Below are 25520 nucleotides of genomic sequence, written 5' to 3'. Positions count from 1 at the left end.
TACAGCTCACTGAGTGCGGCCTTTGTGCCAGCATTAGTCTGCGGTGGTATATAGACAGCTATGAAAAATATAGATGTAAATTATCTTGGTAAATAGTGTGGTCTACAGCTTATCATGAGATACTCTACCTCAGGTGAGCAAAACCTTGAGACTTCATTAGATTTCATGCACCAGTTACAATTATACATTGGCCGCCACCCCTTGTCTTACCAGAGGCTGCTGTTCTGTCCTGCCAATAAAGCTTAAAACCCGCTAGCTAGCTGTATGTTATCATGTCGTTGTTCAGCCACGACTCGGTGAAACAATAGATATTACAGTTAATGTCCCGTTGGCAGGATATACGTGCTCGTAGTTCGTCTATTTTATTATTGATTGATTGTACATTGGCTAATAGGACCGATGGTGAAGGTAGATTTCCCTCTCAGCGACGGGTCCTTATAAGGCACATAACACTGGAACAGGATCAATAACGCCTCACCAAAGGGAAGCAACAAGCCTCATCAGGCCCCCGCGCCTCAGCAGAAGCGACCGGCCCTCTGGTCGGCGTCCTGCAGCTGGAGCTGAACATCAGGGAGGGGGTACTGTCACATATACTCCCTCTCCGGCGCTCAAGGTCGTCAGGCTGCCCATTATTATGCACACCTGTCACCATCGTTATGTGCATCAGCGCCTCAGACTCACCTGGACTCAATCACCTGCCTGATTACCTTCCCTATATATGTCACTCCCTTTGGTTCTTTCCCTAGGTGTTATTTTTTCTGTGTTTCATGTCTGTACGCTACTCATGTTTATTGTTTTGTCCATGTTCGTTTATTTATTAAATTCGTTTCCCGACTCCTAGCATACACGTTACAGATGTGTAATTTTTAGAAAGCATACTTTACCATTTGAGCATGATGAAGATATTAATTACACTTTGGATAGTGTATCAGTACACCCAGTCACTACAAAGCTACAGTCCTCCTTCCTAACTCAGTTGCTGGAGAGGCAGGAAACCGCTCATGGATTTCACCATGAGGGCAATGGTGACGTTAAAATAGTTACATAATTTAATGGGAGAAAACTGAGAAATAGTTTTAATAGGAGAAAACTGAGGTTGGATCAACAACATTGTAGTTACTCCACAATACTTACCTAAATGACAGAGTCAAAAGAAGGAAGCCTGTACAGAATAAAAAATATTCAATATCATGTGTCGTGTTTGCAATACGACACTAAAGTAAAACTGCAAAAGTGTGCCAAAGAAATTAACTTAATGTCTTGAATACAAAGTGTTATGTTTGGGGCAAATTCAACATATAACATCACTGAATAATAGTGGCTTCATCATGTAATGGGTATGCTTGTCATTGGCAAGGACTAGATAGTTTTTTAGGATAAAAAGAAACAGAATAGAGCTAAGCACAGGCAAAATCCTAGTTCTGTCTGCTTTCCTACAGACAGTGGGAGACAAATTCACCTTTCATCAGGACAATAAGCTAAAAAAACAAGGCCAAATCTACAGTTGAGTTGATTACCAAGAAGACAGTGAATGTTCCTGAGTGGCCGAGTTACAGTTTTGACTTAACTCATTTGGTAGCTCAAGCCATCTCCAGTGACCATACGCCCAGATTAGCTGTATGGAACTAGAGTGGCGTCCATGAAAACACAGACACTAGTAGGACAGAAATGTCTTACTATTAGTTAAATATGAATTGTTACCATTAATATCAAATAGAAAAATTATGCATTTAACCGATCTATCACAACCCCCTGAGTCAATACCATTATTCTTTAAAATATTATTCAAGCTCTGTCAAATTGGTTGTTGATCATAGCTAGACAACCATTTTCAGCTCTTGCCATAGATTTTCAAGCAGAATTAACCTTTATTTTACTAGTCAAGTCAGTTAAGAACAAATTCTTATTTACAATGATGGCATACTCCGGCAAACCCGGGCGCCAATTGTGGGCCGCCCTATGGGACTCCCAATTAAGGCCGGATGTGATACAGCCGGGCCGGTGGTTCTCTGCATAATCAAAATCCTTTTGGGTAAAACATTGAGGTAAATCCTGTATGGACATGCGCCACAAGAATCGGCCCCACCTAGGGCTGTTGTGGGGATCGTATTACTGCCACACCCGCAGTCATGAATTCCACTTGACTGTTGAGTACCGGTAATCTCCTCCTATGCACTCTGGACATATGTTGGTATTACCCAACTTGCTAATGACCATCAAGTCCTAATGGCCTGGTACTCAGGGCTCTATTGTCCCTCTAACCACTGACATCAATGCAAATGCGATCGGAAATCACATCAGTCACTTATCATCAAAACAGTATCATGCCTTTAAAAGTCACCACACTGTGATGATAAATTTGAACAGCAGGTTGAAACTGAGCGGAAAAGATGCTGGATAGGCTACTTCGGCTTTATAGCTGAGCTGTGCTTAATATGAGCAGCTAAGAAATAAATGTTAGAACACTTATTTTACTCCATGCATCAACCTTTTTAAGGAGCATGCTCTCGACTGTCATGCCTACTGCAGGTCTAATAATCACCGGCCCTGGCTCCATCATTGCGCACACCTGGACCTCATCATCACCTTGATTACTCTCCCTTTATTTAGAGTTCAGTAGCGTCTGTCATTAGGCAGTATTGGTTTTGTTCATGTTCAGTACATTTCTCCTGTTTTGTTTACCTGCTTCTCTGTTCATTAAACATACCTTCTGCACCTGCTTCCTGACACCAAATGCATATGTTCCAGCGACAGGTGATAATCCACCCAAACTCTGTGTGCCATGGGCTCTCCAACCCTGTTCCTGCAGCTACCCTTAATTTGGGAAACCAAGTGAAATCTGTTCGGGAACATCGATAGTAACATGTTTTCGCAACAAAACATATTTCACTAAACTGTTGACAGCCCCTCTGCATGCTCGAAAAATGAATAAACGGGAGAGAGAGGAGGAGATGGAAACTCATGGTGGTGAGATATTTTGTATATCTAAAGGTAATCTGTCACCCAATTAATTATGAAAATATAAAAAAAATCCTCCATTCGCTATTTGAGTGCATACGGATGACATGTCTTTTTCCCCCTGCCCTTGTTCCTGCCCATTTCATAACGGGTCGTTTGAAACTCATTTTACATATTAGTAAAGACAGGATTAAATTGAGAATAGTCTGATGGGTACAAATATGATCACTTGATGAGCAGTAGCGGTGCTTAGGTAAAATCACTGGGGAAGCCAAGCCAGGGGGAAAAGTCCTATTACAGCCCATGTGTTGTAATAATTGTGTTTGCTCTATAACCTGTTAGTTCAGTTATCTTGCGACCGGTATATATAAGTCTAAGGCCGAGACAATAAGAAGACACAGTGGCTCATCACAAAACCAGAGAACAACCTCTGTCCAGTGAAGTCCAAAAGCAACAAACCGTTACATAACCTACAGCATGGTCAAGCAAGTTAATGTTTCTGACATTTTCAGACTATTAAACAACTATTGATTTAGAACCACGGAGAGTTACCACATGTCACAAAGAAAACAGGGGCTGCCTCCACTATTCCAGCACCATTTCGCCATCATCAAATCACCTCTGCTTAGTCTAATACAGTGACAACGAAAAGATACCTAAAACTATTTAGTCCAATCAATGTAAGCTAAATATGATGTGGCTTTCCATGGTTCTGATTTCTGTGTGTGTCTGTTTGTGAAAGTAGGAAAAACATGTTGACTCACCCTACTTGTAGAGAAACGCCAATGCCATCTTCCTCTCTTTCATGTTGTGGAAATGGTCTATGACTTTGTCATACAGTGCACACTTTTTTGTTGTCCTAGGCTACCTGGCTAAAATGCTTGCTCACTAGCATAACTTCCTTTCATAGGAACGTTAGCTAGCCTTCTTCAATATTAGCCTTCTACACCTAGCTACATACTGTACTTCCATCCTCTCAGGCCAGGGACACAATGTATGAATTTATGGTTGGATCAGAATCGCCATTATAATCATTGGCCAGTACGGAGAATTAAGTAAAACCAAATCCCTATCTCCATCCACAGCTAATTTAGTAAAGGGACAATTTTAGCTAGCTAGCCACCGCAGGACAATGAGATGCAAAAATTCAAGTTGTTTCTTTCAATGGCGCATTGCTCTCGATATGATGTGATTGGAGGGAAGCCAAATCCAAACCGGCTTCCCTAAACACTTTCCTTTGATGCGCCAGGTCCATTCACAGTTGAGATCACTCAGTTTAGCTCAATGTTGACTGGCTATTATTGTAGACTTTTTTTTAAATCAAGGGAGACCAAATGCTCACTGGCTTCCCTAGCATTCAATGCTATGGGCGGCAACAATGTCACACTCTTTTTGACCTGACAGCATCAGATAGATGGCCTACACATACAGAGATAGAGGGGCACAGTTTCACTCACTTAGATGCTTTCTCCAGTGAGATCCATTCAGCCTCTTCTGAATTGAAGGAAAATCCCTTGGCATCCATGAATACACACTACTATGGATGAGAAAACACCTGTGCAGCCTGAGGCAAGGAACAGACTGCAAGGTTTTTTTGCAACTTTCTCAAGTCATCAATAGCCTATAGTCACATCATGCAGGCCATACAGTATATGTTGTGATTTCTAAGACATTCTAAGGTTTGTATCATTCACAACTAAAGTTAACAAATAATTCCAAATCTAGTGTATAGGACACGTTTCAAATAATCAATTTTACGCTCAACATAGCCACTTGCTTTGGAATAGGAAAAATATCAATTATATTCTCCTTACTATAAAATCATACATTGTAAAATAATGGAACGGCAGTTATAAGCATATCTTGCCAGCTAAATGAACAAGCCTACAGCCTATAGCTAGATAACATACAGTAGGCCAACTCATATTCTGTTCTTCTGAAATGCATTTTCTTCATATCATAATGTTTTGTTAGACCTGATTAAAATGATACTATACTTTTTTAAATGTAGTATTCCAAAGGCGTGCATCAGCGGCTTGTATGAGTGGAGGGAGGACTGGAGTTTATGTTAATTAACGGTCAATTACCGTGGGACCGGCAGTCTTTTGCATGACAATAACCGACTGACCAAACTTCATGACCACCACCGCCATAGTCACCCCTGGACAGGGACAGCCAGGAAGGAGCTTATCCAACCACTCTGAGGCAGTGGTTGTGTGGCTAGCAGAGGTGTGCTTAGCATATCTGAAAGAAAGGTAGAACATTACTTTAATGAGAATTCAGTCCACTTGACAATTCAAACAGAATACAGTATTCTTCACGCTGTTGATTTGTACAACTTGAGACAGATAGCAATACAATTAAATATAATATGTAACAAATATTTTATTTATTCTCAAAAGAAGCAACATGTTTGCTAATATTTTTTGCAACTACAAAACTGATTACAAAGTTGCAACTCATATTTTACATGTGCAAATCATACTTTATATGCTTGTACACAAAAGGCAGTATTTTATCTTCATAGATGTCTATTGACACGGCAGGAGTCAAGGGAAGTAGAAAAAAATGGCTTTATGTTCAACATCTCGGAAGCCCACTGTCAGCAACGTCTCTACTTGCTACTTGTCAGCGTTGGTCTGGACTGAGGTAGTTCGTTTCATGTCTCGGGCCTGTGCAGCGAGTGGAAGGAGATTGTCATTTGACAGAGTGAGGAATGAATGTACTGCTAACTAACAACTACCTGAATCATGACTCCACTCCTGATTCCAGTCGTCTCGTTTGCAGAGAGGCAGGCGCAATTAGAACTCAGATCAAGAATATACATATTATGGTCAATGCTGGGAACACAATAAGTGGGTAAATAATAAAGAAAATGAAAAGGTGAGTAAACGGTGTTCAGGTGAGTGTAGACTACATCCCCGAATGTAACTAACCCATATCATATGCAAACCCAATTACTGCCATTCCTACTCATACCATTAAAACTGCCATCACTACCACTACTATTTCACGCCTATAAATATTCAAGACATGCAAGCAGACACATTTACTTCAGGAAATGACTTTTTTAGTTAAGTAATTAATACTGTGTTTTTGATAATATATGGGATATTTTTCAAATAATGGCAACAGATAGGTAGGTATTCCTAAATTGTCACGTTCGTCGTATGAATCGGACCAAGGTGCAGCGTGGTATGCGTACATTCTAATTTATTTAAAGAATGAACACTGAACAAACTAACAAAAGAACAAAACGAACCTTGAAGCTAATATGAATAGTGCAGACAGGCAACTAAACATAGAACAAGAACCCACAAACACAAAAGGGAAAATGGCCACCTAAATATAATCCCCAATCCGAGACAATGATAAACAGCTACCTCTGATTGGGAAACATATCAGGCCACCATAGACATATAAATACCTAGACCTACAAAACCCTAGACATACAAAAACCCTAGACAATACAAAAACGAGCAAACCCACCCTCGTCACACCCTGACCTAAACAAAATATAAAGAAAACAGAGACATTAAAGGTCAGAGCGTGACAGTAACCCCCAGCTCCGGTTCTGGACGCAGCCACCCCTCCTTACTCTGATCCCTCGCCATTGTAAAACCGGACCATGGATCATCGCTGGAGACCCCTTATCTCAGCTCACTGGTCACCATAGCAGCACCCACTTGTAGCACGCACTCCAGCAGGTATATCTCCCTGGTCACCCCCAAAGCCAATTCCTCCTTTGGTCGTCTTTCCTTCCAGTTCTCTGCTGCCCATGACTGGAACGAATTGCAAAAATCTCTGAAGCTGGAGAATCACATCTCCCTCACTAGCTTTAAGCACCAGCTGTCAGAGAAGTTTACAAATCACTGCACCTGTACATAGCCTATCTGTAAACAGCCAATCTATCTACCTACCTCATCCCCATACTGGTATTTATTTATTTATTTTGCTCCTTTGCACCCCAGTATCTCTACCTGCACATTCATCTTCTGCCGATCTACCATTCCAGTGTTTAATTGCTATATTGTAATTACTTCGCCACCATGGCCTATTTATTTCCTTAACTTACCTCATTTGCACTCACTGTATATAGACTTTTTGTTTTCTTTTGTTCTACTGTATTATTGACTGTATGTTTTGTTTATTCCATATGTAACTCTTTGTTGTTGTATGTGTCGAATTGCTACGCTTTATCTAGGTCGCAGTTGCAAATGAGAACTTGTTCTCAACTAGCCTACCTGGTTAAAAAAAAGGTGAAATAAATAAATCAAATATAAAATGGCTATATATGACAATGCAATGCCAAAACAGTCAACCGTGGGCACACAGAAACTGATCAAACGCGCCAAGTAGTTTTTACTTGTGTCCCCACATGCCAATGTAACCACGAACTGGTGCTCACAGTGAGTATGATATAAGACATTGGATGAGCAAAATGTGAGTCCCAACAAGGGCAACCATGGCTGTTATTATAATGAAGTTATGGATTATAATCACAAGGCTAGCTATTCAACAATTATTGTAGCTCATGACGACATTGTAGCGCAATGGCATACAAATGGCAAATCCCAGTCAACAGCCATCCCAAACAGAACAGAGGACTGAAAGCTGCAAGTGTAGTGAACAGACCACATCTGGGAACAATCCAAAAGGGAGTTAAGGTGTCAATACAAGCAATGGAACCTATCAGCACATACATAGGTGAATGGAGAGTCTTCTGTTTCGCAATAGTAAATACCAGAGCAATGTTGGTAGTCATTGAGAAACAGGAAGAGGAGCCGTAGATACTGTTTCAGGGAAGTAAATCCATTGAAATAAAATTCTGAATGGGAGAAATTTCTGAAGGTTCCAAATTCCATTCCCATTCCAGCACTTGGGAGGTTAAATCAGTACCTGCAACCAAAATAAGAAAACAGATATTAGTGCAGCTTTAGTGCATATTTCAACCTATCATGAAAACAGTGAGCAATGACTTAATCTGAAAGAAGAAATCACTTTTTTCAACTGACCCCCAATAGTTCTCCAGCAGTATTCTTTAGACAGTGGTTTTCTGTCTTCGCTCAAAGCTGTGTATATGGGGGAATTTAAGCATATACATTTCATTAAAAGATTTAGCATTTGAAGTGAAGTCAGCAAGAAAATGTGATCAGCGGATGGTTTCTCTGTACCTTGTTGTTGATGTATCAAGGCATCCCATTATTGACCCTGTCATGTGAATGGCTCATCACTTCTCATAGACTAAAGAGAACAAAGGAAGGAGCACCAACAGTACACTGTCCACAGTGTCTTACCCCTCATCATTATTGGCTATATTCTCCTCCTGGTCAAACAATGGCCCCATCTTAAATTCTCCTCCCAAATTCCCAATTCCCTTAGCACTGTCGCCAAGACCAGTTTGGGTTCTAATTGGTGTTAGAGTAACTATGACTGTAGTAACGGGTTGCTGCACCAAGGCCACTGTTATTCACAACCCTTTCATCATCACCACACAATTAACAAGACTTTCCACCTATATCATAACAAGTTACTAAAGAACTTGCAACCGGGACCAAAGTTCAAAATAAAATTTGAAAACATGACCCGCTTCACACTACTCACTGCTTGTCTGCAACGTGCTGTTAGAATGACGATAATCTATCTTAACCAGGACAGAATAAAAAAATATATCATGAATTCTGGTGTATGTATGTTGTTCCTCAACCCTTGGTAGGGTCAAAGGTGATATGGAGATCTGTGGTGTGTTCGTGAACACGCCATCATTTGCCATGTGGATGCCATTAACTGCTTCTCAGGTAAGGTTAAAATATTACTCAAGTAAGACATGACGAGAGTAATGCCATGGCCATGGAGCCTGTATACCAGAAACTCAATACCCACCACCCTAAACAGACTTTACTGTATTTAGTGTGGCCCTGTGCAGACAGAGGTGACAGAAAACTTGCAGGTGAATCAAAATATCCCTCAAGCCGACACCGTGATGGCTCTCAAAGAACTACAGTACACTGGACTATGTGCAAACTGGAAACCCCATATCCTAAGGCCGCATTTACTGTAGCTATGGACTTTAATAAAGGAAATCTGGGGACACATCTGCTGTGCTACATAAACATCACGTAATCAGGATCAATGCTACTCTCCCTTCTGGGACAGCTACAAGGCTCACCCCCGCCCACCCTTTGGCAAATCATATTACGCCTCCATCCTGCTCCTCTTCACCTATAGGCAGAAACTTAAACAGGACACATCCATAGGACTGTTCAACGTTGGTCTGACCAAATGGAATCTATGCTATGTTTTCAACATGCTGACTGGGAAATGTTCCAGGTCGCCTCTGAGAATAGTATTGAAGTATACACTGACTCAGTGACTGGGTTCATCAGGAAGTGCATAGAGGATGTTGTTCCCACAGTGACAATTAGAACTTATCCAAACTGTGGATAGATGGCAGCATTCCCGCAAAACTGAGAAGTGCAAACCAATCAAGAAGAAAAACGACAGTACATTGACAAAATGGAATCTCAATTCAACTGCTCAGACACGAGACATGAGATGTGGCACAGATTCCAGACAATCACAGATTACAAAGGGAAAGCCAGCCACATCGTGGACACCAACGTCTCGCTCCCAGATAAGCTAAACACCTTCTTCCGCCGATTCGAATAAAATAAAGTTGAGCCGCCAACGTGGGCCCCCTCCGTTCATGTGCTCTCGTTCTCAGTGACCAATGTGAGTAAGTCATTTACTGTAAGCGTGCTAAAGTGACCAGTGTTCAATGACTATGTACAGTACCAGTCAAAAGTTTGGACACACCTACTCATTCAAAGGTTTGTACATTGTAGAATAATAGTGAATACATCAAAACTATGAACACATATGGAATCTTGTAGTAACCCAATAAAGTGTTAAACAAATCAAAATATATTTTATATTTGAGATTCTTCAAAGTAGCCACCTTTTGCCTTGATGACAGCTTTGCTCACTCTTGGCATACGTAGACTCTGGGAGTCGAGAAGCAGGTGCAGGTGATAAGTTTAATACAACAAAGAACATGGAACAATACAACATAGGAGTAGCGTCCCTAGTACCAAAGAAAGGGGAGGTAATGAGTGAGGTAATGGAGTCCAGGTGTGCCTCATGATAAAGTGCAGGTGCGCGTAATAATTGATGCCAGGTGCACGTAACGATGGTTTCCAGGATCAGTGGTAAGTAAACCGACGAGGTCGAACGCCAGAGGGGAGGAGCGGGAGTAGGCGTGACATAGTTTTAGAATGGCCCACAACATGGTTTATGAATGTAAAAATATTTATTAGTGATCCGCTATAGGAAGATAAAAATGTTGCGCCAGTAATATGGGTCAGATATTTTGACCTGGTTGGGCTAGCAGCAAGCCATTTTGTTTGGAGTAATGGTGCAACCATGACACTAACGAATCTGCAATCGCTTGTTTCTCTAGGGCGTACAGAAACAACACTACAGCAAAGTCTTATCATTACAACAATTATTATCTGGGAGATTCTTTTCATCGTCGCACAGTCCTCCCCAAAAATAAAGCTCCTGGTCACAGACCAAAATATTTTGTCGCACATGCGAATTGGTCACACTTCAGAGCCCTGCTTACTGTAGTTGAATAACCAAAATAGGTTTTTTCAAACTCAAGGTGTCATATGGCTGGCACACCTTTTGCAAAGATATTTTTTTATCTTAATTCGGAGTAGATTTGAAACAGGGTTTGGGAAAACTTTATTTCTGCTTCTTCAAGTAAATGGGTTTTTGTAAAATTTTCAGAGGAAAATGTTACATATAGTCAAAGAGTATAGAGCTGTATCGTTTGTTTAACTATGCAATCAATGGTTTTTGTTTGGTAAACATTTTAAAGTGAAAATCTGAATCTCAGTATCATTCTGGTACCGTGGAACTACACACATACACAGTGCCTTCAGAAAGTATTCAAACGTTTTGTTATGGCAAGCCTAAATAAGTACAGGACTAACAAGACTTGTCACATAAGTTTCATGGACTCACTTAGTGTGCAGTAATAGTAGTTAACATGATTTTTTAATGACTACCCCATCTCTGTACCACACACATAACATTATATGTAAGGTCCCTCAGTCGAGAAGTGAATTTCAAACACAGATTTAACCACAAAGACCAGGGAGGTTGTCCAATGCCTTGCAAAGAAAGGCACCTATTGGTAGACAGGGGGACAATTTTAAAAAGCAGACACTGAATATCCCTTTGAGCATGGTAAAGTTATTCATTACACTTTGGATGCTCCACAATATTAACCTAAATAAATGACAGATTTTATGGGGATTTTTGTATTATGCTAATTATATTTCAGTGGGGGACATCAACCTTAGAGGGTTAAATACACATTGGATGGTGTATCAATACACCCAGTCACTACAAAGATAAAGATGTCCTTCCTAAAGCAGTTGCCGGAGAGGAAGAAAACCGCTCAGTGACTTTAAAACAGTTACAGAGTTTAATGGCTGTGATAGGAGAAAACTGAGGATGGATCAATAACATTGTAGTTACTCCACAATACTGATGCAATTGACAGAGTGAAAAGAAGGAAGCCTGTACAATATTCTGAAACATGCACCCTCTTCGCAATAAGGCACTAAAGTAATGCCGCAAGAAATGTGGCAAAGAAATTAACTTTTTGTCCTGAATAAAAAGTGTTATGCTCATGGTAAATACAACACAACACAACACATCACTGAGTACCACTCTTCATATTTTCAAGTATAGTGGTGGCTGCATCAGGTTATGGGTATGCTTGTCATTGTCAAGAACTATGGAGTTATTTAGGATGAAAAGAAACGTAATAGAGCTAAGCACAGGCAAAATCCTAAAGGACAAACTGGTTCAGTTTGGTTTCCAACAGACACTGGAAGTCAAATTCACCTTTCAGCAGGACAATAACCTAAAATGACAAATATACGCTGGAGTTGCTTACCAAGATGACATTGAATGTTTCTAAATGGCCTAGTTACAGTTTTGACTTAAATCATCTTGAAAATATATGACAAGACTTGAAAATGCCTGTCTAGCAATGACCAACAACCAACTTCACAGAGCTTAAAGAATGAAAAAAAGAGTAATGGGAAAGTATTGTACAATACAGGTATGCAAAGCTCTTTTTTACCCCTTAAACACTCACAGCTGTAATCACTGCCAAATGTGATTCTAACATGACGCTGCCAAAGGTTATGATGTGGCTTCCAGGACACATACTTTCGTCATTTTAGCTCAAACAATTAAAAATATATTAAGATGTTCACCCCCAATCAATAGAATCTTTGTTTTCTAGCTCGTCACACTATTTTTCCAATCAACTTGATTTTGGAGTATAGACCCATTTCCCGACTGCTTCATGAAAAGTAGTGTGGTTAATAATGGGATGGAAATCCTTTTGAGTTACATATCCTTAGGAAAAGCTTATATTACCATAACAAGGTTGTTGGTTGAAGTTTATGTCTTTATCTCTTTGTTCAATTAATGTCAGGGGTATTCGTAATTTACTCAAGCGTAAGGCTATTTTCCTGTATTGCAAACGGTTTAATGCAGACTCTTACTTTTTACAAGAGACTCATGCTTGTTCTTCCAATCTATCTTTTTGGAAAAATCAATGGGGTAAAGATATCTGGTTATCATATGACAACAACCACTCTGCAGGTGTAGCAATTTTAAGAGGTGCATTTAAAGAGAAGATCATCAGTAGTAAGACTCTGGACTTTGTAAGACCACTTGGTTAATTTTAACAGTATATTTCAACAGATAAATGTTTTTATTAGGGAATATTTATGCATCCAACAACAAACAAAACAACAGGATATTATTTCAAGAATTTGAAGAAGAAATTCCTAGAGTTATAGGTGCATTTCAGGATATCAAAATTATCTTAGGTAGAGATTTGAATTCTGTATCTAATGTGATGATTGACAGATATCCCCCTCCTATGTCTTGGTCTTGGATTAGTAGATATTTGGAGATCTAAATGTCCTGATAAAAAGGAATTCACTTGGAGTAACAAGGTCATGCCCAGACAGTCAAGAATTTACTTCTGGTTGATTTCTAATTCATTAGATAATTCTGTAGTCAAGGTATCAATTGAACCATCAATTCTTACTGATCATAAAGTTACATTCTTATCTTTAAATATGAATGAATCTGAAGTTAAACCGAATCGGAGTTATTGGAAACTCAATAGTAGACTGTTGGAAGATGATAATAACAAATGTGTATTTTGTGATTGTGACCCAGAGACTCTTGACCATTTATTTTGGGACTGCTCTTATGCCAGAAGACTTTGGTGTGAGTTAGAAGATTTTATTTTAAAAGAAACAACTATTAATGTTAATATGAAAGACTCTGATATTATGTTTTATTTTGAACCAAATGATATGGACCCTGGTTTAACTTTCATTGTTAATTTGTTTATCTTTCATGGAAGATTCTTTGTCCATAAAATGAAGTGGGCAGAGAAGAAACCCCTTTTCACATTATTTAAGATAGAATGTAAATATTATTTTGAAATTATCAGTAAATGTAAAAACAAAAAAGAAATACACACCATAAAAGTATTTAACAAATGTAAAATGAATCTTGATATGTAATACCCCTGTTAGGTTTATGTACTCTTGTTTGTATATTTCTGTTTTTTTTTTTGTATTTGTTGTGTTCATAATAAAAAATATATATTAAAAAATAATTTAAAATATATATAAAAAAATAATTAAAAACTTAAGTATATTTTAGCAATGACATTTACTTTTGATACTTAAGTATATTTAAAACCAAATACTTTTAGACTTATACTCAAGCAGTATTTTACTAGGTGACTTTCACTTTTACTTAAGTCATTTTCTATTCAGGTATCTTTACTTTTACTCAAGTATGACAATTGGGTACTTTTTCCACCACTGGTTTTACTTAATTCTCCGTACTGGCCAATGATTATAACGGTGATTCTCATCCAACCATTAATTCATACATTGTGCCCCTGGACTGAGAGGATGGAAGTTCAACATGTGGTATGCTAATGTTAAATAGCTAGCCTGGTGCATCGTTGCCCATGAAAGGTAGTTAGGCTAGCAAGCAAGCATTTTAGCCAGGTAGCCTAGGACAACAAATGTATGACAGAGTCATAGACTGTTTCAGCAACATGAAAGAGAGGAGGATGGCATTGGTGTTTTTCTTCAAGTAGGTGTGTCAACATGCTTTTTCTAGTTGCACGCAGACAAATCAGTACCATGGACAGCCACATCATATTTAGCTTACGTGGATTGGACAAAAAAAAAACAATTGGTATCTTTTAAGTGTAACTGTATTAGACTATGTATATGTGATTAGATGATGTTGAAATGTTGAAATTTAAATGGTGCTGGAAAAGTGGAGGCAGCTCCTGTTTTATTTGCGACTTGCGGTGTCGTGGAAATATTTGGTCAATCATATTTCACAAATACCGGAGCATGTAAGTTCAAATAGACGTTTTATTACTTCATAATAAAAGCCTGAGCTGGAATCATGAAAACAACTCCCTTTCAGTAATGGCACAAACTACTTATACAATTGTTCTCCTTACTTCATACTCATAGTAACTTCTCTTAATGGCTTATCACCTCTGGCGTTTAGCCACAGTTATCATATTGCCTTCATATTAGGACATGCAACCTGTAGAGTCACAGAAATAGTTTCAAGCATGTAGGACCATAGCAACAGACCTTGGCACTCTACAGGAATAACCAATAGATGTTATCCTGCTGACTCCACTGAAAGGGGAACCGCTGTTCTGGAAAAGACCCAAGAGGTGTAACCATAGTTGGCCATAACAGTTACAAGAATAACCACATGCATGTCTTATGGTGTCCAATGACCTAGAGACATAGAGTGAACCAGTTTTGCTGGCTCCTTCTGAAATAAATAATTGCCACATATGCACTGAAAAATTCACAATAGCGGTAACTCTCTGTGGTTCTAAATCAATAATTGTTTAGCAGTCCGAAAATATCGGAAACATTACCTTGCTTGACCATGCTGTAGGTCGTGTAACTGTTTGTTACATGCAATAGTTTTGTAGACTTCACCAGACAGATGTCTCTCTCCGGTTTTGTAATTAAACAAATGTGTGGTTGAATGTATTCTGCCACTGTGTCTTCTTATTGCCTCGGGGTTAGGCCTATATACTGTATCACGGTGTCAAGGCATATGAGCGAACAGGTTGTAGATCAAACAACGCAACACATAGATTGTAATATGGCTTTTTTTCTGGATTGGCTTCCCCTGTGAGTTTACCCAGGCACCGCTACTGATTGGATGTGACATGGTTAGACATCCCCTTTTGTTTAACATACCGTTAAGCAAGTTGAGTTGTGTGTTCAGTGTGTTATTCATGCAATCTGTGTAAGTTGATGTATGTAATGACAAGTGTAATAACTATGCATTGTGGAGCAGACTTATAAATGCACATGTTAAAATTTATTGGAATCCAAACTGGATTCAAGACCAGCAGGTTAAGAATATTGTTCTGCATTGAGCTAGGTACACTACATTACCAAAAGTATGTGGATACCTGCTCGTCGAAACATCTCATTCCAAAATCATGGGCATTAATATGGAGTTGGTCCCCCTTTACTGTTATAACAGCCTCCACTCTTTAGGGAATGCGTTGCACTAGATGTTGCTTTGCTGCAGGGATTTGCTTCCATTTAGCCACAATAGCATTAGTGAGGTTGATTACTGATGTTGGACAATTAACCCTGGCACACAGTCAGCATTCCAATTCATCCCAAAGGTGTTTCGATGGGGTTGAGGTCAGGGCTCTGTGCAGGCCAGTCAAGTTTTTCTACACCGATCTCGACAAACCGTTTCTGTATGGATTTCGCTTTGTGCACGGGGGCATTGCAATGCTGAAACAGGAAAAGACCTTCCCCAAACTGTTGCCACAAAGTTGGAAGCACAGAATCGTCTAGAATATTCTGTGAGCTTGTGTGGCCTACCACTTCGAATTGTTGGGCAGAAATTTGATGACTTGTTGGAAAGGTGTCATCCTATGACGCTGCCACTTTGAAAGTCACTGAGCTCTTCAGTAAGGTCATTCTACTGCCAATGTTTGTCTATGGAGATTGCATGTATGTGTTCTCGATGTTACACACCTGTCAGCAACGGGTGTGGGTGAAATAGCCGAATCCACTAATTTGAAGGGGTGTCCACATACTTTTGTATTGTGTAGGTAAGTTAGTGTATATTGAGTTGGGGTTGATCTTGGGGTTGATCTTCATCCCAGATCATGAGATGATCTCCTGTTGATGTTCGTTAGATTTGATCTGTGGTGTCCCATCCGGCTGCTGCTGCTACTACCTCATTCATCAACCTCCTTATAAGCTGACAGCCATGTTGAAGCTTCTCCCTTCTCTTGTCTTTAAATGGATATTATAGAGAATGTTCGGAGCTTTTCAAAAGCGTATCCACATAAGAGTTTACAGGTAAGAGGTACTTATTAATGCTCACTGCTGATATAAAGAACCATCCAACATTGAGGGAGAAACTTTTAGAGGAAACGTTTTATTTATCTTCTACAATCTGGGACAAGAATTCACCCTGGCATTTTATCGACACCAGCCCACATTCCTGCACGCGCCACAGACTCACTATGCACATTAGTACCTGTCACACAGTATGTGTTCCCCTGAATCCACACCTACCCTAAGAGCTCTATTCAATCTGTAAAGCTGAAGCATCACAGATTCCGCAATAGAAATGTGAAGGTAATTTCCAATTGAGGCGACATATGCAGAGTTTACCGTGAATGTAGTCTCCGCTAAAGTAGGAACATTGTCTTTAAATTTCAATGACGTTGTAAATCTGAACTTTCGCAATACGGATTGAATAGAGCCCTAAGTGTTAATTACCATGACATGGCTCCAGACTAACATTTTATCCTGGTGTCACTGATGCGACTAGCTTTTACCAGCCCATGATTTGGTCAGACCCAAATCATGAGTAATCATCATGAACATTAATCTTAAATCATTCATAGTGCTTTATTAAGTGTAATAAATAGCCTACTGAGGTATTCAAGAAATACGTTGTTTCATCCAACACCTCAAAGCAGGAATGCACAACTGAAGATATTTTGTGCAATTTAATCACGTGATTGTCATGACATTTGGGATGACGGTTAGACTATAGTTGCTTTATTTTACTTTCAAAATAGGACTCCAGAATTTCCAGATTGTTTTTGTTGAATAGCAATTAATTACTTGAGGAAGTGGAAACTCAAAACACATGAACTAGATCGCTAACTATAAATATACTACCCACTGCTAGTAGCCATTTATTCATCCAACAGTCAATTTAATGTCCCAAAAAAACGTTGCATTTGTTGGCTTCTACCCATGAGACCTATAGGCCTATAGGCCTTCGCAATGGTGGATATACATTTCGTGCACGCCGCTTCATATCTCAAAGCCTTAAAAAATATCTTGGTTGTAAAATAGTTGCTATTGATCTGAATATTGAGAGTTGAGAAATATAAATGATATCTACAGAAAGCTGAGGCCCTCCTCTGTTCGACAGGGACAAGGGGATGAAGCTTCATTTTGAGATGTTATACGATAAGAACACATTTTCCTCACAAGCGCATGGCTCGCTCATTACAGCAGCAGGCCCCAGCAAAACAGGCACTGGGACAGGGCACACACTTTCATTACAAGAATCATGAGGTTAATGCACTGTTGGACCAAATCATGGTTTTATCCACCCATGAGATGAGGTGACAATTTAGAATGTGGTCTTTCTACTTTTATAGGCACCCTTTCTGTTTTTATGATCCATGATCTTAGCTGTCTAACTGATGATAGAGTCAGAAGAGCAGGTCTCTTTGCTGATGCCACGTTTGACTTAGAATGTGAGTTTGCATGACCTCAGCTCAGAAAACCGGGCCAGCCGTTTCCCACTGATCAGACAAAGGCTCCTTATAGATCAGTATAACAGAGAAATTGCGAAAAAAAAGTTAAAAAATGACAAATTAACAGGCCCATGGGCCGCTGGCCATGTCACCTTTTACATTATTTTTTTTACACCAAACAAAAAATGGTCCAGCCCATCTGGCATTTGCAAGAATTGCCTGATGGCCAATCCGCCCTTGTCCCCTCATCAGGAATAGACCACCAAAGAAAATATTTGAAATGGAGGAATCATCATTAAGGGAGAGTTCTGGAGATGGACAAGCCTTTGTTTATTATTATTGAATAAAAAAGTAAATTAGCCACAATACGGCAAACATGTGCAACTTCCATATATTTCAAATGGCATGGTATTCTGTTTAAGTTATACAAAGCATGCTCAAACATTGAACAGTTTATAAATACAGTTATTTACCTTTTAGCAGAGATCACTTCCAAAACAAACACTTTCTCCTGTCGCTTTTACTTAAAATGTAAAATATTTCTTTGAAACACAATGTGGACGATGGGTTCACACCAGCAGTTTCCAGATCACACACACACACCTCGGAATACAAAACCATTTACAAACATTTGGATAGATAGCATGCATACAAAAATAAACACGTGTTTCTGATCAATGCTTCACAATTTACAGTACTGGTTTATTATTGCCAGTCCTCTTCTCTGTGCACCAGTTTCTGTTTATTATAAGAGAGAAATTCCCCCCTGCAGCCATAATCTATGTTCACCCAGTCCTGGAGTGTTAATACTTTCAGAATCTCTGAGGCACAACACTGAAGTTGAAAGATAATCTCCTTGCATTTTGTGCTGACATAGCAGTTGCGTGATATCCAGTTTATGAAATAAATATATACGCTTAACATACTGTACACTCTCATAACACACAGACATACAGTACATACTCATTTACCATTCACACATGCATAACATAAACATTGTAGACATCAAAAATACAATTGCTTATTATAGTTAATTTAGGATCAAGATTAATTGTAGTGATACTGTGCACAACCCTGGCATAGTCTTCAGAAAAGACAGTACTGTACAGAAGCAGAAGATTCTAACATGGCCATGCAGGTGAGCAGTGAGTTAAAGGGCGCCCCACTAATGCAGTCTTTCAGATGGGTGGAAATATCCAATATCATCAAACCAGAAAATCTGTGGATGTCATGGTTGCCTTCTAGAAAAAAAAATCTAACAATACATTCCTCCACAGACAATGTTCTGAGTGCGAGTGGGAGAGTGAGTGAGTGAGTCAACGAGATGGGGTGGACAGAAACCCAGAGTGAGATGTATGTGTGTTGAAGAGCCTCTGAAATAGGTGGAGGGAGATGGGCGTAAAGACACATAACGTGACATTTTCCTCATACAAAACAATGAACTGTGCAAAAAAAATACCATCAAACACAGGCCAGGATTCAATCAGATCAGCGCTAACCCCGGTAGTGACAAACGCATAGCTAAATATTGCTTTTGACAGCTCCAACACAGTTACACCTTCCACCGCCTAAACGAAAGCAATATTTAAACCTCTTTGGGGCTAGGGGGCAGTAGTTTGACGTCTGGATGAAAAGCGTGCCTCAAGTAAACTGCCTGTTACTCAGGCCCAGAAGCTAGGATATATATATATATATATATATATATATATTTGGATAGAAAACACTCTAAAGTTTCTAAAACTGTTAAAATAATGTATGTGAGTATAACAGAACTGATATGGCAGGTGAAAACCCGAGGACAAACCATCCCAACAAAAAAAAGACCACTGTTTATAATAGCTATCATTTTTAATATGAGGTGAAAATCTCCCAGATTGCAGTTCTTAGGGCTTCCACTAGATGTCAACAGTCTTTAGAAAGAGTTTCAGGCTTGATTTTGGAAAAATTAGCTAGAATGTGTAGTCTTTCTAAGTTGTTGTTCGACTTGTTTGGAGAATTTATTGGTAACGTTTATTGGTAACGTTTGGGATTAATTTTGTACGCATTGTGAAGGAGGGAAACCGGTGGATTATTGAGTGAAGCGAGTTTTGGGGATATAAAGAAGGACTTTATCGAACAAAAGGACCATTTGTGATGTAGCTGGGACCTTTTGGAGTGCCAACAGAAGAAGATCTTCAAATGTAAGGCATTTATCTTATCGCTATTTCTGACTTTCGTGGCGCACTTGTCTGGTTGGAAAATGTTTTTAATGCATTTGTGTTCAGGACGCTGTCCTCAGATAATCGCATCGTGTGCTTTTGCCGTAAAGCCTTTTTGAAATCTGACACAGGATTAACAAGAAGTTACGCTTTATTTTGATGTATGACACTTGTATTTTCATGAAAGTTAAATATGACTATTTCTGTCATTTAAATTTCGCGCTCTGCAATTTCACCGGATGTTGTCGAGTTGGGTCGCTAGCGGAAAGCCTGCGCCAGAAAGGTTAAGCCATGCATTTGTCGGTTACCGTGGGTTAACGCTGATCTTATTGAATCCTGGCCTCACTATATTCTCCAGTGCAATTTCTGCTGTAACTTTCCTATAACCTTTTCATACTTGAGTTCCAAATATCTCTAACTGTCGCCCCTGCGTGAGTTTTTTCATGAGCGTGATGTCAGAATGCTCTCACTGTTCCAAAATGTGATTGTTACACAACAGGACAGTTACCCGCGCTGCCCTCAAACCAAGGCACACTGCCTGCTAATTATCAATAGGCTATGTTTCGACTTGTCAATTTCAAAATATTTTCGAACAAGTTTTATTTTCTAACAAAAGTTTGGATTGAGGTGTGTTCCGCCTCCTCGTTAATTTGCATAAGAAGTAGCCCATTTCACTCTTGCTGACAATTTATGTTTGAGGCTTTACTGAGCAGACAAACTTCTCTCTTCAACTTGAGCCCAAGACATTGCACATCTCTCGTCAGAACAGGCCTTGCACAAACATTTTCCCCCAGCACATTTTCTGGCTGGGGCCCACATTGTCTTCATGGTTCTTTGTCTTACAAATTGGACTTTGGACATGTGTACGTTCCTATCGAAGTAAGCGGCTTATTTTCTGTATATCATGTTATTTATGTTTTATTTAACCTTTATTTAACAAGGCAAGTCAGTTAAGAACAAATTCTTATCTACAATGACAGCCTACCAAAAGGCAAAAGGCCTCCTGCGGGGATGGGGGCTGGGATTAAAAATCAATTTAAATGTAATACAAAAATAGGACAAAACACACATCACGATCAAGATATTTGTATGGATCATAATGTGTTAACTCTTTTATTAACATGTTTTCAAGTACTGGTGACAAATAATGTATTCCGATTCTTGCATAGATTGTAATGGACACATATGATGCGTGTAAAATACTTGAATGTTGTACTGATTATGATGAGCTAATGCTAAGCTATTTGCCGGCTATGTGTGGCGCCATGTTTGTGAACATTCTGTTTGTCACATTAGCGTCTGTCAGACCAAAGATGTTAAAACAACTCGACTGACTTATGGTGCTTTCAATACAACTGTGAACTCTGAAAAAAACTAGGCAAAATCATGGCATCAATGATCTTTGGGTCAGAAAGTTCGAGCTCTAGAAAGAGGCCCGAGTTCCCAAGTTGGAATTCCGAATTGGATAACCGTTCCAAACTTTTTTCCTGAGTTCCCAGTTGTCTTGAACGTGGCATCAGATTGTAACTTTGGTACCTCAGGGTTACCAGCTCCGATCCCTCTTTCCAGGGGGTTTATTTTTATTTAGCGTATAACCTTCTTGTGTTTGCCACCCATTTATTGATAAATCCCCCATTTCCTGCATCATATCCCCACAAGATACCTTCCCCCATTTCTACCCCCAACGGATTTGAAAACCCCCCACAAATGAAAGGAACCCTCCCACAAACCCTCATCCCTGTTTAGGTTTTGCACTATGGTTAGGCTAGGCAGTAGGCTTGTATTTGATGTGATGCTCTGTGAGGTAAAAACCTTTATTTGATTTGTGATTTGTCAGAAATGGTTAATGACTTGTCAAGTCGTGTGCTCCAGTTCTTGTATACACTGTAACAAGTACATCAACAATTTGTAATATGCTGAAAAGTGGCTAAACTAAGTTAATATTTTTCACGCAATAAGCGCAGCAATCTTTGATTTTGTTTATTTGCGTTTTATAGTGAATAGCATTCTGGGATTAGAGAGTTTTTGCTTGTCAAACGTAAACCAACATGGCTGCCATCTTAAAGAATTGAGCTGTTGTTAGCATAGCTGACACGCATTTATTTTCTAAACAACATTACGTTAGTCTCATGCTCACCAGAGATGTGGTACATTGTAAACTGTTAGGTCACTAACTTCAGTTTTATTTTTTTGTCAGCGCAATTTTTTTGTCAGCGTTATTTAGACTGGTTTATGGAATGAGTTTGGCTGTGGATGTGTTCCGTGTGATGCTTGGATGATGAAGTTCGCATTTATCTTTTACAATAAAATATAAAAATGAGGAATAAAGTTTAAGAACTTTATTTTCCATCAATACAACAAAAATATTTATGCTGTTCAGACAACAATGGTGTTTAGACGCGTTTGTTGCATCATACATTCTGTTACTACTGTATTTGAGATCGCACGCTGCAGGGACCACTCAACAATGATCACAAAAATATGTGATTGTTCGCGTCAAAGGATTAACAATGTCAATGAGAAGAAGACTATTATTGAACCAGAGTTTAAGTAAATATTGTGAACATGCATTGCACGCATTTTGTGATGCAAACTTGGATAATTAGTCATCCCATCTATTTAATATGTTGTGGTTATTTTGCTCACTGAACAAATTATTTCGCATGAGGAAAGGTCCTTAGAAGCAGATGTGGGCATGCAGAGAGAGTGAGATTGAGTGAGTGCGTGAGAGAGAAAGAGAGGGGTGTAACACTGGTTGTTATGGTTGTCTTCCAGGGATGAGGGGATGTCTGGGGTAGGGCAGTAAGGGCACGTCCCTTGGCAGGATGTATGGGATGACTGTAATGGCGCTGCTGTGTCCATGGTCTGTTCCACATAGGCTATCCTAAAAAACCCAACGATGGGTCAGAGTCCTGAAGAGGGACATTCTGTCAGGAGGAGAGAAGAGTACGATTTAAGAGGTAATACACTGTATACACTACACAGTACACACACACTGTACATACACTATATTCTATAGGTCCTCCCATACCTTGAGAGCACTCTGTAGGATGCGGAGACGGTGCAGCTTTTCACTGAGCAGTGGGTCGTTGACACGGCGGACGAAGGAGCGTTTGTACTCCAGACGGGAGGAGGGCCGGTGATCGCCTATGGAGGACAGGTTGGCCCTCTCCAGGGCCCGGTACAGGTCCCCCAAAGAGTCAGCCTGAGGACGTCCCTCCCGCTCGCAGCCTGAGGACAAGCAGATTCACCATACGTGTCATTAATGTGCTGTTTTATTTTGCACCACATAAACAACAACAACAACATACATGTGAATCTAGATCTCAGCACAGCATTGCACTTCCTCAAGGGCAGGCAACACACACACAGTAGGCTGCTACTGTGGAATTTCCCATGTTATCCTTTACATACAGTGCATTCAAAGTATTCACTTTTTCCACATTTTGATACGTAACAAGCCTTATTGTCAGGTATGCGTAAATGGCTGTAAGGGAGTCAGGTGCAGGAGAGCAGATATTGGGTAGCCAACGGAGCCTTTTATTTAGGCGAACAAAAAGCACATGGCAAAATAAACACGAAATAACAATTTGGGTTAACATCACCCAGCACAACAGACTAACGTGCGCATAACATGAAACAGAATAAACAATACCACACAAAGACATGGGGGAAACAGAGGGTTAAAAACACAACACATAATGAGGGAAATGAGAACCAGGTGTGTGGAAAAACAAGACAATACAAATGGAAAATGAAAAAGGGATCGGCGATGGCTAGAAGACCAGCGACGTCGCCCCTCATCAAAATACACACAATATCCCGTAATGACGTTTTTAGAAATGTTTGCAAATTTATTACAAATAAAAAACTGAAATATCACATTTACACAAGTATTCAGAACCTTTACTCTGTACTTTGTTGAAGAACCTTTGGCAGCAATTACAGCCTCAAATCATCTTGGGTTTGATGCTACAAGCTTGGCACACCTGTATTTGGGGAGTTTCTTCCATTCTCTAAGGTTGGATGGGGAGCGTCGCTGCACAATTTTCACTATTTTCAGGTCTCTCCGGAGATGCTAAATCGGGTTCAAGTCTGGGCTCTGGCTGGGCCACTCGTGGACATTCTGAGACTTGTTCCAAAGCCACTGCGTTGTCTTGGCTAAGGCTCATTGTCCTGTTGGAAGGTGAAACTTCGCCCCAGTCTGAAGTCCTGAGCACTCTGGAGCAGGTTTGCATCAAGGACCTCTCTGTACTTTGCTCTGTTCATCTTTCCCTCGATCTTGACTAGTATCCCATTCCCTGCCGCTGAAAGACTTCCCCACAGCATGATGCTGCCACCACCATGCTTCACCGTAGAGATTGTATTGGCCAGGTGATGAGCGGTGCCTTTTTTCCTCCAGACATGACGCTTGGCATTCAGGCCAAAGAGTTCAATCTTGGTTTCATTTTGGCTAACTCCAAGCGGGCTGTCATGTGCCTTTTACATTTCCTCATCTCTCACCCCTTCTAATACGACTAGCCCCGATGCTCCTCTATATTTTTCCTCTACTCTGCTACAAAGTTTCTCCCTGCAGGCAGTCACTGAGTCCGAGGTCCTAAAGGAGCTCCTTAAACTTGACCCCCAAAAAACATCTGGGTCAGATGGTTTAGACTCTTTCTTCTTTACGGTTGCTAGCCCCATAATCGCCAAGCCTATCTCTGACCTTTTTCACCTGTCTCTTCTCTCTGGGGAGGTTCCCATTGCTTGGAAGGCAGCCACGGTTCGTCCTTTGTTTAAAGGGGAGATCAAGCTAATCCTAATTGTTATAGGCCTATTTCTATTTTGCCCTGTTTATCAAAAGTGTTGGAAACACTTGTCAATAATCAACTGACTGGCTTTCTTGATGTCTATATTATTCTCTCTGGTATGCAATCTGGTTTCCACTCAGGTTATGGATGTGTCACCGCAATGTTAAAGTCCTCAAAGATGTCACCTTTGCCCTTGATTCTAAGCAATGTTGTGCTGTTATTTTTATCCACTTGGCCAAAGCTTTTGATACGGTAGACCAGGTATTTCCAAACCCCCAGAGGTACGAGCAATGCCATCGGGGGTACGCCAAATAAAAATTAGTTTCACATGAAAAATTATTATTATTATTTATGAAAAATTTAAAAAATTCTTCACATTTTCAAACAGTACATTTATATTTTCCAACAAGGCTATACATTTGGGTGAGTTTTTTTTCTCACCTGAGTAGCCTCGTTTCACTGCCAAAAATACAATTAAACAATCTAGTGTTCTGCGAAATAACATAATGTCAAATACAGGTATCCTAGTCTAATAATCAACATCCAATCACATTAACCATTACTCTCTCGCAGGAAACCTTCACTCTTGCTCAGACATTTAGAAATGAAACATGACCATTTGAAAAATAAGCCATGGGAGTTTTTTGAGCG

The 25520-nt window shown here is 39.8% G+C and overlaps 1 protein-coding gene across 1 annotated transcript in view; it reads right to left on the bottom strand.

Annotated features, from left to right (window-relative positions):
• Positions 1–20140: 20140 nt before the first annotated feature.
• Positions 20141–25520, bottom strand: part of LOC110536840 (connector enhancer of kinase suppressor of ras 2) — a 46594-nt gene continuing 41214 nt past the window's right edge. Inside the window, exons 21-22 of the mRNA XM_036937357.1 lie at positions 23111–23310; positions 20141–23006 (exon numbers count right to left, since the gene is read on the bottom strand). Coding sequence (XP_036793252.1) covers positions 22959–23006; positions 23111–23310 — 248 coding nt within the window. The 3' untranslated portion in view covers positions 20141–22958. The remainder of the gene's footprint in view (positions 23007–23110; positions 23311–25520) is intronic.

The sequence above is a fragment of the Oncorhynchus mykiss genome, chromosome 12 (assembly GCF_013265735.2).
Source record: "Oncorhynchus mykiss isolate Arlee chromosome 12, USDA_OmykA_1.1, whole genome shotgun sequence".
NCBI classification, from domain to species: Eukaryota; Metazoa; Chordata; class Actinopteri; order Salmoniformes; family Salmonidae; genus Oncorhynchus; species Oncorhynchus mykiss.
Note: the sequence above shows the minus strand (reverse complement) of the source record. Positions and strands in the feature narration are given on the sequence as shown.